At 54.4% G+C, this 12,284-nt stretch overlaps 1 protein-coding gene across 1 annotated transcript in view; it reads left to right on the top strand.

Moving 5' to 3' along the window:
• The window catches only part of GRM4 (glutamate metabotropic receptor 4), a 51,390-nt gene extending 45,564 nt beyond the window's left edge, over positions 1-5,826 (top strand). The window contains exons 10-11 of the mRNA XM_050911254.1: positions 2,214-2,460; positions 5,678-5,826. Of these exons, the coding sequence (XP_050767211.1) occupies positions 2,214-2,460; positions 5,678-5,727 (297 nt within the window). The 3' untranslated portion in view covers positions 5,728-5,826. The remainder of the gene's footprint in view (positions 1-2,213; positions 2,461-5,677) is intronic.
• Positions 5,827-12,284: the final 6,458 nt, after the last annotated feature.

Raw genomic sequence — 12,284 nt, 5'->3', positions numbered from 1 at the left:
GTGCCGCTGGGGCTGCTCTCGGTGGAGGGGAGTCCCCGGCGGTGCTGGGGGATGGAGCCCCGACCCAGGCGCGTAGGGGGAAGCGTGCACGGAGACGTCTTGTCTGAGCTCGAGCTCAGCTGCTCTCTCCCTCTTCACCAAAACGCCTCCGAGTCCCGAGGCACGGGTGGGAGTCGCTGCAGAGGCAGGAAATATGGAAATTGCTGGATTGCAAAGTGAGGCTCCTCCAAAAGGCATCTGCTGAGGACCAGGAGGGCGGGCAGGCAGGGAGCCGGGGAGGTGAAGGGCTGCTGAGCCTCAGCCGTGCCCCACGGGGTGTCACGCCGGTGCCGAGCAGAGTTGTACCTGTCCCCTGGACAGGGGTTGGGGTGCCTGCAGTTGGCGTCCCAGTGCTGCCCTCATTCCCAGCAAGTCCAGGGCACCTGCGGCAAAGTCTGGAGAGTTTCGGGGCCGGGAAGGAAGAAAAAAAAAAAAAAAAAGGCAGATATTCTGGCACAGAGATATGTTTTGACTTTCCTTGATGAAATGACATTTTTATTTCCAAAAACTGCCTAGATTGACTCTGCGTGCATATAGAGAGAAGGTGGAATAAACAAACGAGCGCATGTGACAGCAAGAGGTTTTATTCTGGGTTCAAACAAAACTTTTCAGTTGACTCAGAACAAGTTTTGTTGCTTTTTTCCTTTTGGGCTGAGTTGGAACGCTTTGGGCCCATGTATTTGTTTTCTTTGCACGGTCACAGCTGGGACCCACAGGGTGGGATGACAGCCCCGGCCGGGAGCCGTTGCCTCCCGCCAGCTCTCCCTCGTGGGATGGAGCTGCCTCCATGCTCCTTCTCCCTAGGGAGCTGTGTAGAGCCTCTGTGCTCAGCTTCTGTCCTCAATCACCTTTTTCCTCTGTTGACTCCAGAAAATGAGCCCCTAGGCTAAGAGTGTGCAGCTGGGGAGGTGGGGACCCCCTGCCCTCACTGATGCTGCAGCCCCCGGGCTTCCCCTGGCTCCTCCAGGTCCTGCCACCTTGCACGGCACTAAATCCCACGCATGAAACAACTGCAGAAGAAACCCCAGACACCACGCTGTGACTGAGCCATAGGATAAAGTTCAGAAACTGCCTTAAGCCTCCTTCTGAAACCTTGTTAGCAACCTGCAAAACAGCCCCGGCATCTGAGCACAGCTGGAAAAGGAAAAAAAGGTGCGTGCAAAGGCACCCAAAGACCCAGAGCCCTCTCCCTGCTCAGCCCAGGGAGACCCAGCACGTGAGCTAAGCGGTAGAGAAGAGGATGCTGGAGAGGACGGAGCCCTGTGCTGGGAGCAGGGATGCTGATGGAGCAGGGATGCTCATGGAGGGGTTTGCCTGCCCGGCCTCTCGTGTTGCTCAGGGGTGAGAGGTGGGGATGGGCGGAGGGAGGGGGTCTCTTTGCCTCTCGTTGCCGCCTGCTTCAGATGCCCCCGGCTTGTGAAGAGCCTGCCAAACGCTTTCCATAGAAAAATGGATTATTCTACAGTCAGATTAATGGGCTTTCATTTTGCAAAACATCTGTCACTGTTAGTCCTGGACAGTGAGCGTGAAATTAGTTTTGACTGCAGAAAGGCAACGTCGGTGTGTAATATGTGACTTACATGACAACGGCCCAGGGAGCCAGCTGGGGAATGGGAATTACCTGTTGAAGGGAGAGGGGGGAGCGGGGGGTGCCCCGGGCCAGGCCCTGGCAGTGGGTGTCCTTGCTGTGCCCATCACCGCAGCATCGGAGCTTCGGCCCTGCGGCTAGAGGAGCGCGCTGCGAGTGCTGGGGAGGAGAGAGGGAGGGTGAAGAGGGCATGGGGGCTCCGTCTCTGGTGATGGTTTTGAGTTGGGGTGCTGGCAGATTGCTGCCGGAGCATGCGTGAGTGCTGGGAGGGCTTGGCACAGGGAGGCTGTGCCAGGGCCCCGAAATGCGGGTGAGGGCACCGCACAGCCTCCCTGTGTTTGCAGGTGGGGAAACAGCAAAAGTGAGCCGAAGGCCTCTCCGGGTGCACCTTGGCCCATGCTACAAGTTGAGTCTGATGTTTAAGATCCAATACTGCCAACATTTCCAACCCTGGCTGCCCACCCCTTCATTTATTTAACCTCAGCATTTCCATGTTCCCCTGTTTCCTCTCCTCCTTTCCCAGCTGACCCTTTCTGGATCCTACAGAGCCGTGGTGGGTCTCAGCTCGTGCCCTTGTGTCTTGCAGATGTACATCCAGACCACGACGCTCACCATCTCGGTGAGTCTGAGTGCCTCGGTGTCCCTGGGCATGCTCTACATGCCCAAGGTGTACATCATCCTCTTCCACCCGGAGCAGAACGTCCCCAAGCGCAAGCGGAGCCTCAAGGCAGTGGTGACGGCAGCCACCATGTCCAACAAGTTCTCTCAGAAGGGAGGTTTCCGCCCCAATGGAGAGGCCAAATCGGAGCTCTGTGAAAATCTGGAAACACAAGGTAACGTGGCTCCTCATGGGGTTGGGGAGCTGGTCCTGCCAGGGACCAACATGGTGCTGGGGAGCCCAAAGCCCTGGCTCGCTGGTGGGCCGTAGCCATGCTGTTCTCCATGGGCACAAGCAATGCCGGCAGCGCTGCTCCTTGGCAAAGGGACATCTCAGGTCCCTCCTGCCCCATGGCTTGGCCCACCATCCCGCAGCAGCAAGGGCAGCGTGGGAAGGGATGCATCTCGCAGGCTGGGGGCCACTCTGCTCCCCGCCGTGCCCAAGGCCACCCCAAGGAGGGAGGTGTGCTCCGGTTATCTGCACTCCAGCCAGGACACGAGCAGGGATTCCTGGCTCTCAGCAAGGGGAGACAGGCTCATCTCCTGTCTGCGGGCAGGCAAGATTCCCCCTTCCTTAATTTAACCCAAGAAAAGCTGTTTTCCATCACCGCAGCCACGTGAGTGAGACAGGTGTCCTGCCTCCCTCTGATCGGGATTGCTCCTGGCGCTCCCATCCCTCCACAGGCCTGTTGGCATTATCCCGTGGGAAATGCTACTGGGTGGGTGGCAGGGGAAATGATGCTGGAGACACGCTCGTGCTACTGCTGGGTGAGATGCTGGCTGGGGCGTACGGAAATCTGCTCGAACACCTGGAGAAGGATCCTAATGTCAGCCCACCCTGGGGCCCAGAGCTGCTCCCGGGAAGACTCTCGTGTGGCTGATAGGGAAAGGCGTTCGGTGTCTGCCTGTGGGCTGTTCCTGGGGGCCAGGCGGGAGCTAAGGCTGACACAGGGACAGAGCCACCGGTCTCCCCTGGGAAGAGAGGCTGGGGGCTCAGAAAACGCTGGGAAAGTGGGTGCGTGCCTGTTCTGTGTTTGGATTTCCAAAAACAGAGCCTTGCAGGAGGAAGAAATGGTTGGAGCCAATGCTGCTGGGGTCCTTTGAGAAGGGAAATCCCATTTGGGCTAAATCTGAAGAAACCCCGTGAAATACAAATGTTCCTCATGTACCAGCAGAGTTTCTGGGTTCCAGCATCAGTGGGATGGAGACCAAACAGCATTTCCATGGAAAGCCGTGATTGTCTTTGTAATCCCACGCTTGCTGTCTTTCCAGCCTGAGCTATTTAATATCCCTTGGCATCTCTGTATAACCTCCGTGTCCACATCGCTCTGTGTAATGGCTCTCGCTGGCAGTAGCTCTGTACGCGATGTCTCTCTGTAGGCAGTCTCTCTGCATAATCGACTCTTTCATCTACCTATATCTGCATTGTGAAGGGCAGCTACACGGTCAGACCCCCCTCGCCGCCCGTGCTGGAGGTGGCTTTTGTCAGCCGCTATCGCAGATCCGTGTGGTCTGCGGTCCTACCCCAACGTGGCAGTTGGTAGGGGTCCCTCTTTCACCCCCCTTTTGTCTGTGCAGAGTTACTCCATGCAAGGCTGGGGATATCTGTGGGCTCCCCGCAGTAAGGGCTCGCCGGGAACATGCCAGCCCTGTCCTGGGGAGCCACCTGGTGCCAGACTCCCCATGGCATTGGTGTCACAGGCTGTGATGCAGTGCATGCGTTACCTTGTCTCCCTCCAGCCACACACAGCTCCTGGCCGGGGCTCTGCTGGCACAAAGGGCCAATACCCCTTCGCAGCGGGGCTTGGAGGCCTGGATGCAGCGAGCACCTCATCCGGGACCTGAACCCAAACATTCCATATGCTCTCCGCTGTGCTGAGCATCCTTCTCCCCCGTGGGACTCGCAGCAGGAGCCTCCGAGGATCGTACGTGCTGGGAGCAGGGAGAGCTGAGCCTCCTGTCTGCCGCATCTCCGGCTCCGATGTGTCTCGCATGGGGAATACGGGAGCTCGGTGTGAACGGGGCTGGCAGCGCGCTCCCGAGGTGTGCCAAGGCGGGGAGCTGGGCACGGCAGCAGGGGCAGGAGGCACGGTGGGGTTGTCAGCGCAGGACCGAGGGGCCATTTTTCACTCTGTCACTGGCGGGTCACGTATCCTTAAATAAACAACAGAATAAATAATTCGCAAGGCTTTGATATGGGCAGATTGGCTATGAAAACATTGCGGCTAACAAATAGCTCTGTCAGCTCTAATTTCTTATGGCCTATCTAATTGTTATCTGGGAATACGAGTCGGAAATCTGCAGCAAGGTTCATTTGTCAGCGAGGCACCGAGATGGAGGGAGAGCTGCCGGGCGTCCCCTCTGCGTGGTGCCGGTCTCTGCAGAGGACACGTTTGTGCTGCTTGTGGTGTCTTGGGCTTTGCTCTGTGTCCCAGCGCTCATCCATGTCCTTGGCTGGAGGGTGTCCGTGTGTCTGCTGAGCCCCATGGTACCTGGGGACCTCATGGTGGGATCTCTGCAGAACATCGTGCCCAGCTGAAGCGCTGAGACAAGCCAGGGCGTTGCAAGCTGCCGCTTCCACCTCTCCCTGAGCTGTGGCTGCTGCTAAAAGCAAGTGATGTGCTGCAGCCTCCGAGCCCAAAGACAGCGGTGCAACCCTGTGGGGAGCAGGAGGATTTATTGCTATCTGGCATTTTCCTGGCGCTGGGCCTTGCTGCGGCTCCCCCAGCATCAGTCTGGGACGCGTGGTGGCTTTGTAGCCATTGCTGCCTCCTCTCCTCGTGTGTTCAACCCCGTCCCGAGGGCTGGGGAAGCTGGAAGGTGGCAGCAGGTTTGCCTACGTGCTCTGCTCCTCCAGCACCCGAGCACGGGCACAGGGATCCTTGACTGAGGGATGCAGCCTTCGTGCCACCCGCTGCCGGCGCTGGCAGTGCCCTGCTGCTCAGCTCCCAGCTGCCATGGAGCGGCGTGCAGGGGTGCGGGGCACCCAGCTTGGACCCCAAATCGTGCTCTGGCAGGGCTGGGGCAAGCTGAGCTTTTGAGAACATGGAGCACTTGCGGGTTTGTCTGTAAGAGGTTGCTGAGGGAAGTGAACGGGAGCCTGAGAGCACATTCCCTGTGGCTCATGTCACGTCCTGGGGTCTCTCTTTGGGATGAACTGTCTTTAGTGAGCCCCCAAGGGCTGCCGTGGGGCTCAGCCCCTCTGCCACGGCTCAGTGCCCTCGCAGGGAACGATCCCGAGTGCCGGTGCTGGCCGGATCCGTGAGCAAACCCCATGTCACATCCCCACCAGCATCTCCTTGCATGACGGTCAGGTCAGGGGGACGGGACGGGAGCCAGAAAGGGGGGGTGGACTTCATTAATGATACATGTGAAGTTTGTCTCTCTTTCCAGCACTGGCTACCAAACAGACCTACGTCAGCTATAGCAACCACGCGATTTAGCTCCAGCGATCGCAACTGCCTGGCACAGAGGGAGGCTGCAGATGCCACGACATGGGAGGGAGCTGAGTCGCATCGCTCGTCGCAGGACGCTGGAGGGGGAGCCGGATGGGACGGGGAGGTGGCAGCGGGGGGGACACACGCTCCTGGTGGGGCCGCTGGGCAGAGCTCTCGGGGAAGATGGCGATCAACAGCAGCAAAAAAACCTATAAAGAATCAATAAAAATAAACCACCGACCAACCGACCACCGTGACAATGCATGCCTCCCCACGGAGGAAGAGGAACAGTTGAGCAAGGGGGACGTAGCGCGGGGAAGAGGTGACGGACTTCGGCAAGTCTTTGGGGTTTTTTTTCTGTATCTTGGCAAAAAAAAAAAGAGACCCAACATTTTCCCTTTTCTGGAATTTGTGAGATTGTTTGTGGTTGTGCAGAACCTTCTGTTTTCTCTTTCGTTTTTTTTAATCCTCCATTTTCTTTTGTTCCTGTCTTCCTCCGTCCCTCTTCACTCTCCCGTATCCTACCAAATTCTATATGTTGCAAAAAGGAAAAATAAATAAAAATACATAAAATTTAAATAAAAAACAGACAACAAAATAAAATAAAATAAAACCTAGACTGTGTTCAAAGTGCTGATTTCTATAGGTGGTTAATTAATGTATGTGATGACCATATGGATTGAAATATGTCTGCTTTATGTACTGACCAGTCAAAAAACAAAAACACACAAAAAAAACAAAGTTCAGTGCCTGGATGTTTATGAATTATTCGATGACTGTGTAGAGCATGATCATTTTTATACGAGGAGATTTCTAATAAAAGACCATGGTTTTGCACTCAGCGTTTGCTGTCTCTTGGTGACTGTTCGTTCCAGGCTCCAGGAGGTGACTTGGTTTTGGCTGACGGGGAAGGTTTTGGGTGGCCAAGCGCTCCAGGACAACATGGGGCTTGGTGTCCTCCCTCTCCAGGCCATCCTGCTGCGAACGGGGTCCTTGTGAGAGGGGATGGGACAGGGAAAGGAGAGCTCAGCGTGGCACACCCTGGCACAGTGCATCGGGGCGCACGCTGTAGCCTGCCGCTGCACCAGTGCTCAGGGGTTGGGGCAGGATCCGGGGTGGAAAGGGCTGATTCCTCCTCGTTTGCTCTTCCCCAAGGTGTGGACTGAGGCTGGAGGGATGGAGCAGAGAGGAAGGGATTTTCCAGGGCTTCCCACCTGCTTCAGAAGCAGGGCCAGCTCCACCCTCCCCATCAGGACCAACCTGGGCTAATTAGGGAGTTGCCAGCTAACAAAAGCAGCTCTGCCCTTCCTGGAGGGAGGGTTCCTCTTCCCGACTCCAGCCTGCTCCTTGGGATAGCACAGCCTGGTGTGCAAGGTATGTGGCTGTTCAAAGAGTCTTGGTTTTGCCTGTTTTGGGGCGGTTTGGTGTGTTTGCTGCCGGTGTCTCTGTCCCTGTGGTTTGGGAAAGGCCCTTGGAAAGCGGGTGGCTGTGCTGGTTTACTGCTGGCTAAGGAGAGGATGGGCCAGGCTTGTCTTTCTTCTGGAGAGCAGATGGGAGGTGGGGAAAGGAGGCAGAGGAAGGGGCTACTGCCCACCCCAGCTGCCTCCAGCTTTTGGGCAGGTTGTTGCTTTAGGTGCCCAGCAAAAGCGCTGGAGCTGGCGGTGGTGTCTTGACCTCGCAGAGGCAATGAGGGTGCTGGGATGTCTCCCCATCCCTTTGCATGTGTTCCTCCCGGCCCAAAGGTGCCCATGTATTCCCTTCTCTGAGCCTGAGTGAACTTACACCCGTGTTTTGCGTGTTTCTAGACCTATTGGTGTATTAATCGCAGCTCTGCTCTCGCTCCAGTGGGTCACCCAGGCTGCGTGCCCTGGGGAGGGGAGGCCTCGGTGCTGTGCTGAGCGCTGCTGGGAGCTTCAGCCATTGATCAGTGCCAGAAGGGAAACGCAATTGTTCCCTGCCGGCACGGAGAGGACAGAGCATGGCTTGAAGGCAGGAGTTAAAAAAAGAAAAAAGAAGTGTAATGAAAAGCTTGAAACTTTGATAAGATCATACTTGTCAAAAGAGCTTCTCAGGAGAAAACAACTGCTCTGTTCCCACCGCATCCATCACTGTCGAATCGGATGTGAAAGGCTGCCTGGTTCAGAGGGCTCCCAGAAAACCCGAGTTGAAGTCTCTGGTGCTGTTTCTAGCTCTGAGATACTGCTCTACTGTTTTTACAAGCAGCTTTCCACCCCAAATTCTGCCTGATAATGCCTGGAAAGGCTGATTCTACCTTAATTACAGCATCCCCCTCCCTCCTCTTGCAGTATCTGTGAAGAGGGATGCTCTGAGTCCTCCAGAGAGGCTGTGGCTGGGCACTGACCATGTGGCCACCGAGCAGATCTTCCAGGCTCATCTGTCCTGTGATGGTCCAGGGAGTTCTGCAGGGCATGGTGCAGACACCGGAGCTGGTCAGGGTGTGGGAAAGAGAAGACCTGTGCTAGCGAGGTGGTCTACCTGGGTTGATGCTTCCTACCCAGGCAGGATGCAGAGAGCGGTGCTGATCTAACTGCTCTGCTTCAGTAGCTGAATGAACTATTTTTTTCACGTGCAAATACTTCGTCAAGGTGTTGCTCCGCGTTTCTCTTGTTCTCAAACATTTCTGCCTTCAAACTGCTTCCCTAGAAATGCAGCCAGCCCTGGAGTGCGTCCTGCTAGCCGCTCGGGCTGTGCTGCTGCGGGGTGTTATAGCAGAAAGGTGTGCAGAAATGAGAGTTGTGCTCCCGCTGTTGGCAGCCACCAATGCACAGCAGCTCCAAAAGCTGTTGCTTTGGGCGGTGGGGTCTGGGCTTCCATGGCTGGGATGGCACATCCCAAAGGAGTGCTTTTGATGCTTGCTTGGTGCTCGGGGAAGAAGTCACTTGGCTAGACTTTGAACGTGGTTTCAAGTAGATTCGTGTTCCCCTCCTGCATCAGACCCTATTTAAACACAATAGCTACCCCGATTTCTTGATGGATCTGGTGGAGTGTTAAATCAAAAGAGTCCTCATGTGGGTACTTATTTTGGTGTAAGTGTGCTTTACAGTGATTCAGTCTTATTCCTTACAGATTTTCGCTTAAATGACATAAAGATGCTCTTGTGCAAATATTTTGCATATCTGTTTAAATCTAACCTCACTGGTCCCGAAACAGAATTTTAATGGGTCCTGTTTTTTATCAGCTAAAACCTACACTTACTGGCACCATTACTCTGTGCTGCTAACTAGACCAGTATCCCTCCCAGTGCCGGGTGTGTTTCAGCGGCGGATGCAGTGACCTCCAAACATGGCTGGTTAATTTTATATGGCATTTCATGATACGGTGCTGTTTAATTCTAGACACTTATTTGATTATGAAAGCTAATTAAAAGGGAGCAGCCTATAAGCAATTGAGATGGATGTAGAGCGACGTGGATCTAGGCAGGCTCTGGTGCTGATATCTGCAGAGAGGTGATAGCTGCTGCTGGGGCAGTTTGGGGAGCTGGCTAGTGTATGTTAGGATCGGGTTTCTGCTTTGCTTAGCAGTTTTGAGGGCAGTTCTGCTGCCTGTGGCTGAGCAGAAGAAGAGCAGAGTAGATACTGATTTCTAGAGACTAGACTCCTATGTTTTGGTACTCTGTGTATTTATTTATTTATTTTTTTTAAATGAGGCACCTGTCCTGAAATCTGTGCTGTTGTTTCTCCTGCTCGCCTCCCTTACAGATTAAAAGCACTTATCTGATTTTCCCCTTATTTCTGTGAAGAGTTGTTGAATTTAAATAGCAATAATTGCCTGAGTTCTCTGAGGGGTTGACCTGCATGTTTTTCACTTTTTCTGGGAATGTGAGAAGTGGGGGGGAGAAACCCAGGCTGGTGCCGTCTCCCTCCATCGCCTGCTCGTATCTCCCCCTCCTCGAACTTTCTGTTGGCCTTGGCTGCCGTTCCCAATCCCCAGCTCTCCTCCTGAGCTCCCTTCTCCAGGGACAAGCAGGAGCTTTTGGGGTCCTACTGCCCTTTCCACAGCACGGCCCGGGACTGGAGCAGGGAGCTGTGTGCGGGCTCATCTCCCCAGCCCCACACGGAGCAGCAGCACTGTGGAACCTGTCATTAACTCTCTTCTGTGAGAGGCAAATTACAGACTTTAGCAGCACAATTAGGCCAACTCGATAGGAAATGGAAAAACAAAATAATTTCTCTGCGAATTTCTCTGTCTGCCTGCCACCTCGTCCCTTGCTTCTCTGTAGCACCGAGTTGGGAAAAATCACTCCTCTGCCACCTAGGTCTGGAGACGTGTTGAAGCCACAGCAAAGCTCCTTAGTAAGCAAATCTGGAGGAAGGGGACGGAAAGAGCAGGGCTGGAGTAGAAAGTGGCTTGTTCCTTGCTCTGAGACGGGTCTCTATCCAGCTCCTCTCCCACAGGGAGAGCCCCAGAGTCCCGTTTTAGCCGCAGGAGAGCCGAGCACTGCTCAGAGCAAGGTGCGACTTGCATTTAGAGCAGAAGGCAGCAAAGCCTGTGACAGATGTTGCGGTTCATTACGCAGTGGGGGACCAGCTCTGCAGCGAGCAAGCTGAGCTAATTTCTACGCTACGAAGCGTTTCTCCCAACGAGACCCGCTGCCAGCTGAAACCTTTGGCCTGGAGCATTGGGCCCTTGTTGGGCCACTGAGAGCTTTGAAGATGCAAATGGAGACCTTGAACTTAATTTTCCTGGGCTGTGGGAAGCCAGCATGGAGGCTGGAGAGCTGTGATGAGCATATCAGTGCTGCTGAGAAGACGGGTGATGCCTCTGAGTGGTCTCAGGGGGTCAGTGGGTGCCCCAGAGGGAGGTGGAAGCACCCCAGCCCTGCGGTTGGGGAAGGACCGGTGGTGGAGTGGAGCTGGGCATGCCGACTGCCTGGTTTCCCCTCGGCGAAGCGGTCTGTGCGGCTGGAGCCCGCAGCTGTGGATGGAGGTGTGCGTGTGGCATGTATGCGAGGGTCTCTTCCCCAGCACCAATGTTCTCCTGTATGGCCGAGCGAGTCAATGGCAGATTGTGTTGAAATCTCACTTCAGCGGCGAAAGCTGCAATTAGCATTTAATGAAGCTTCTTGCTTTTATTTTTAGGTAACCTCTGATTCCCTGACTGTGTAATTTAGTCCTCCATTGCTTGGAGATAATTAAAGTATGTCACTATAATTTGCTTTTTTTAAAAGCCTGTAATTATGTTTTTATTGAGAATAAAAAAGGGGGGGGAGGGGGAAATGAAAACAATGTTAGGGGAGGAGAAGGCTTTGGATGGGCAAGGGGGATTTCTTCCAGCTTGAAGGCTTAGGAGATCTTTCCAGGATGCTGGGTAGACTGGAGACAGAGGAAGGGCTCCTTCTGTATTAGCGTGGGTAATAGCAAGGTGCAGTGTTTCAAGTGGAGGTGTGAGGGCTTCGGCTGTCCACAAGCCCTGATCGTGCCTGCACGTGTTTTAGCTGCAGCATAACCGGGGTGTGTGTGTGTGTGGGCTGCATGAAGTACCAACGCTGCTTCCTCTGCCGCCTTGTTTGTGGTCTTCAGCATCATTCTCCTTCCAGTGCCCTGGGAGAGGGGGGCAGCCCTGCTCTGTCTGCACCCCAGCCTGCAGGCTCTGGGGCAGCTGAAGTGGGGGCAGCCCAGGATGGGCTTAGCCTGGAGCAGAACAGCTGAGGTCTCATCCCTGCAGCCCCCCGCTCCCAAGACTGTCCTGCCAAGCCTAGCGAACATCTGCATGCATGCTGGGTCTTCGTGTTTCAATTGCAGGCATCTGGTCTCCGTAACAAAACGTGTTTTGCTGATGCAGGGCTACGTAGCTCCCACTATACGTCCTCCCTGCACAATAACAAATTAATGGGGAGGAATTAAATGTATCTTCCCAGGCCTGGCAGGACTGCGCAGCCTTTGGGGGATGCTCCTTGCAGCTTGGGCTGTATTTTGCATCTGTAAATGCTGCTGCTGGATGTCAAACAACTCAGGTCCCTCCAAATCCTCCCGGCACTGTCTAACGCTGAACGTGCCAGCTACAGCATCCTGCCTTGCTCCAGCCCGTGTAATGCTGTGCATGGCCCTGGGCCAAGCGTTGTTCCTGGGCAGCCCAGCGAAGCTGCTTCCTTGCAAACTGGTCTGAAATGAGAGTGTGGCCATTGCAGGAGGAACTGCTCACCGACAATTCACAGCCTGGAAATTGGCTGTTGGAGGGAAGCTGAATAACGAATAAATTCAAGATAATTGATTGGCCTGTGGCCAGTTCACAGCCAGAGAGAGCTGAAATGAGTTGGATTGTTGGCTTTTTCTTTAAGTTATTCTTGCTCAAATTTTTGAGCGCTAAGAGGTTACATTTAGTTTAGAATATATTTAATTCATTAAAATGTTGATCTTCTCTGCTGCAGAGTTCAGATCTGATCCCGGGCTTTATTCCTTATCTAAATGCAAAGGTTTCTTGCCAGAAATACAGAGCAGAAAAAAAATCCTGATGCTTAGGAAAAGTGACATGATGAAAGGAGCATGGCGCTGGACTGCGTTCTAGCGCTGGGAACCTGCTGCGACTTAAGCTGACATCCTCAC

Source organism: Gymnogyps californianus, chromosome 27, assembly GCF_018139145.2.
Source record: "Gymnogyps californianus isolate 813 chromosome 27, ASM1813914v2, whole genome shotgun sequence".
NCBI lineage: Eukaryota > Metazoa > Chordata > Aves > Accipitriformes > Cathartidae > Gymnogyps > Gymnogyps californianus.
The sequence above is the reverse complement of the archived record's forward strand: the minus strand, read 5'-3'. Positions and strand labels throughout refer to the sequence as shown.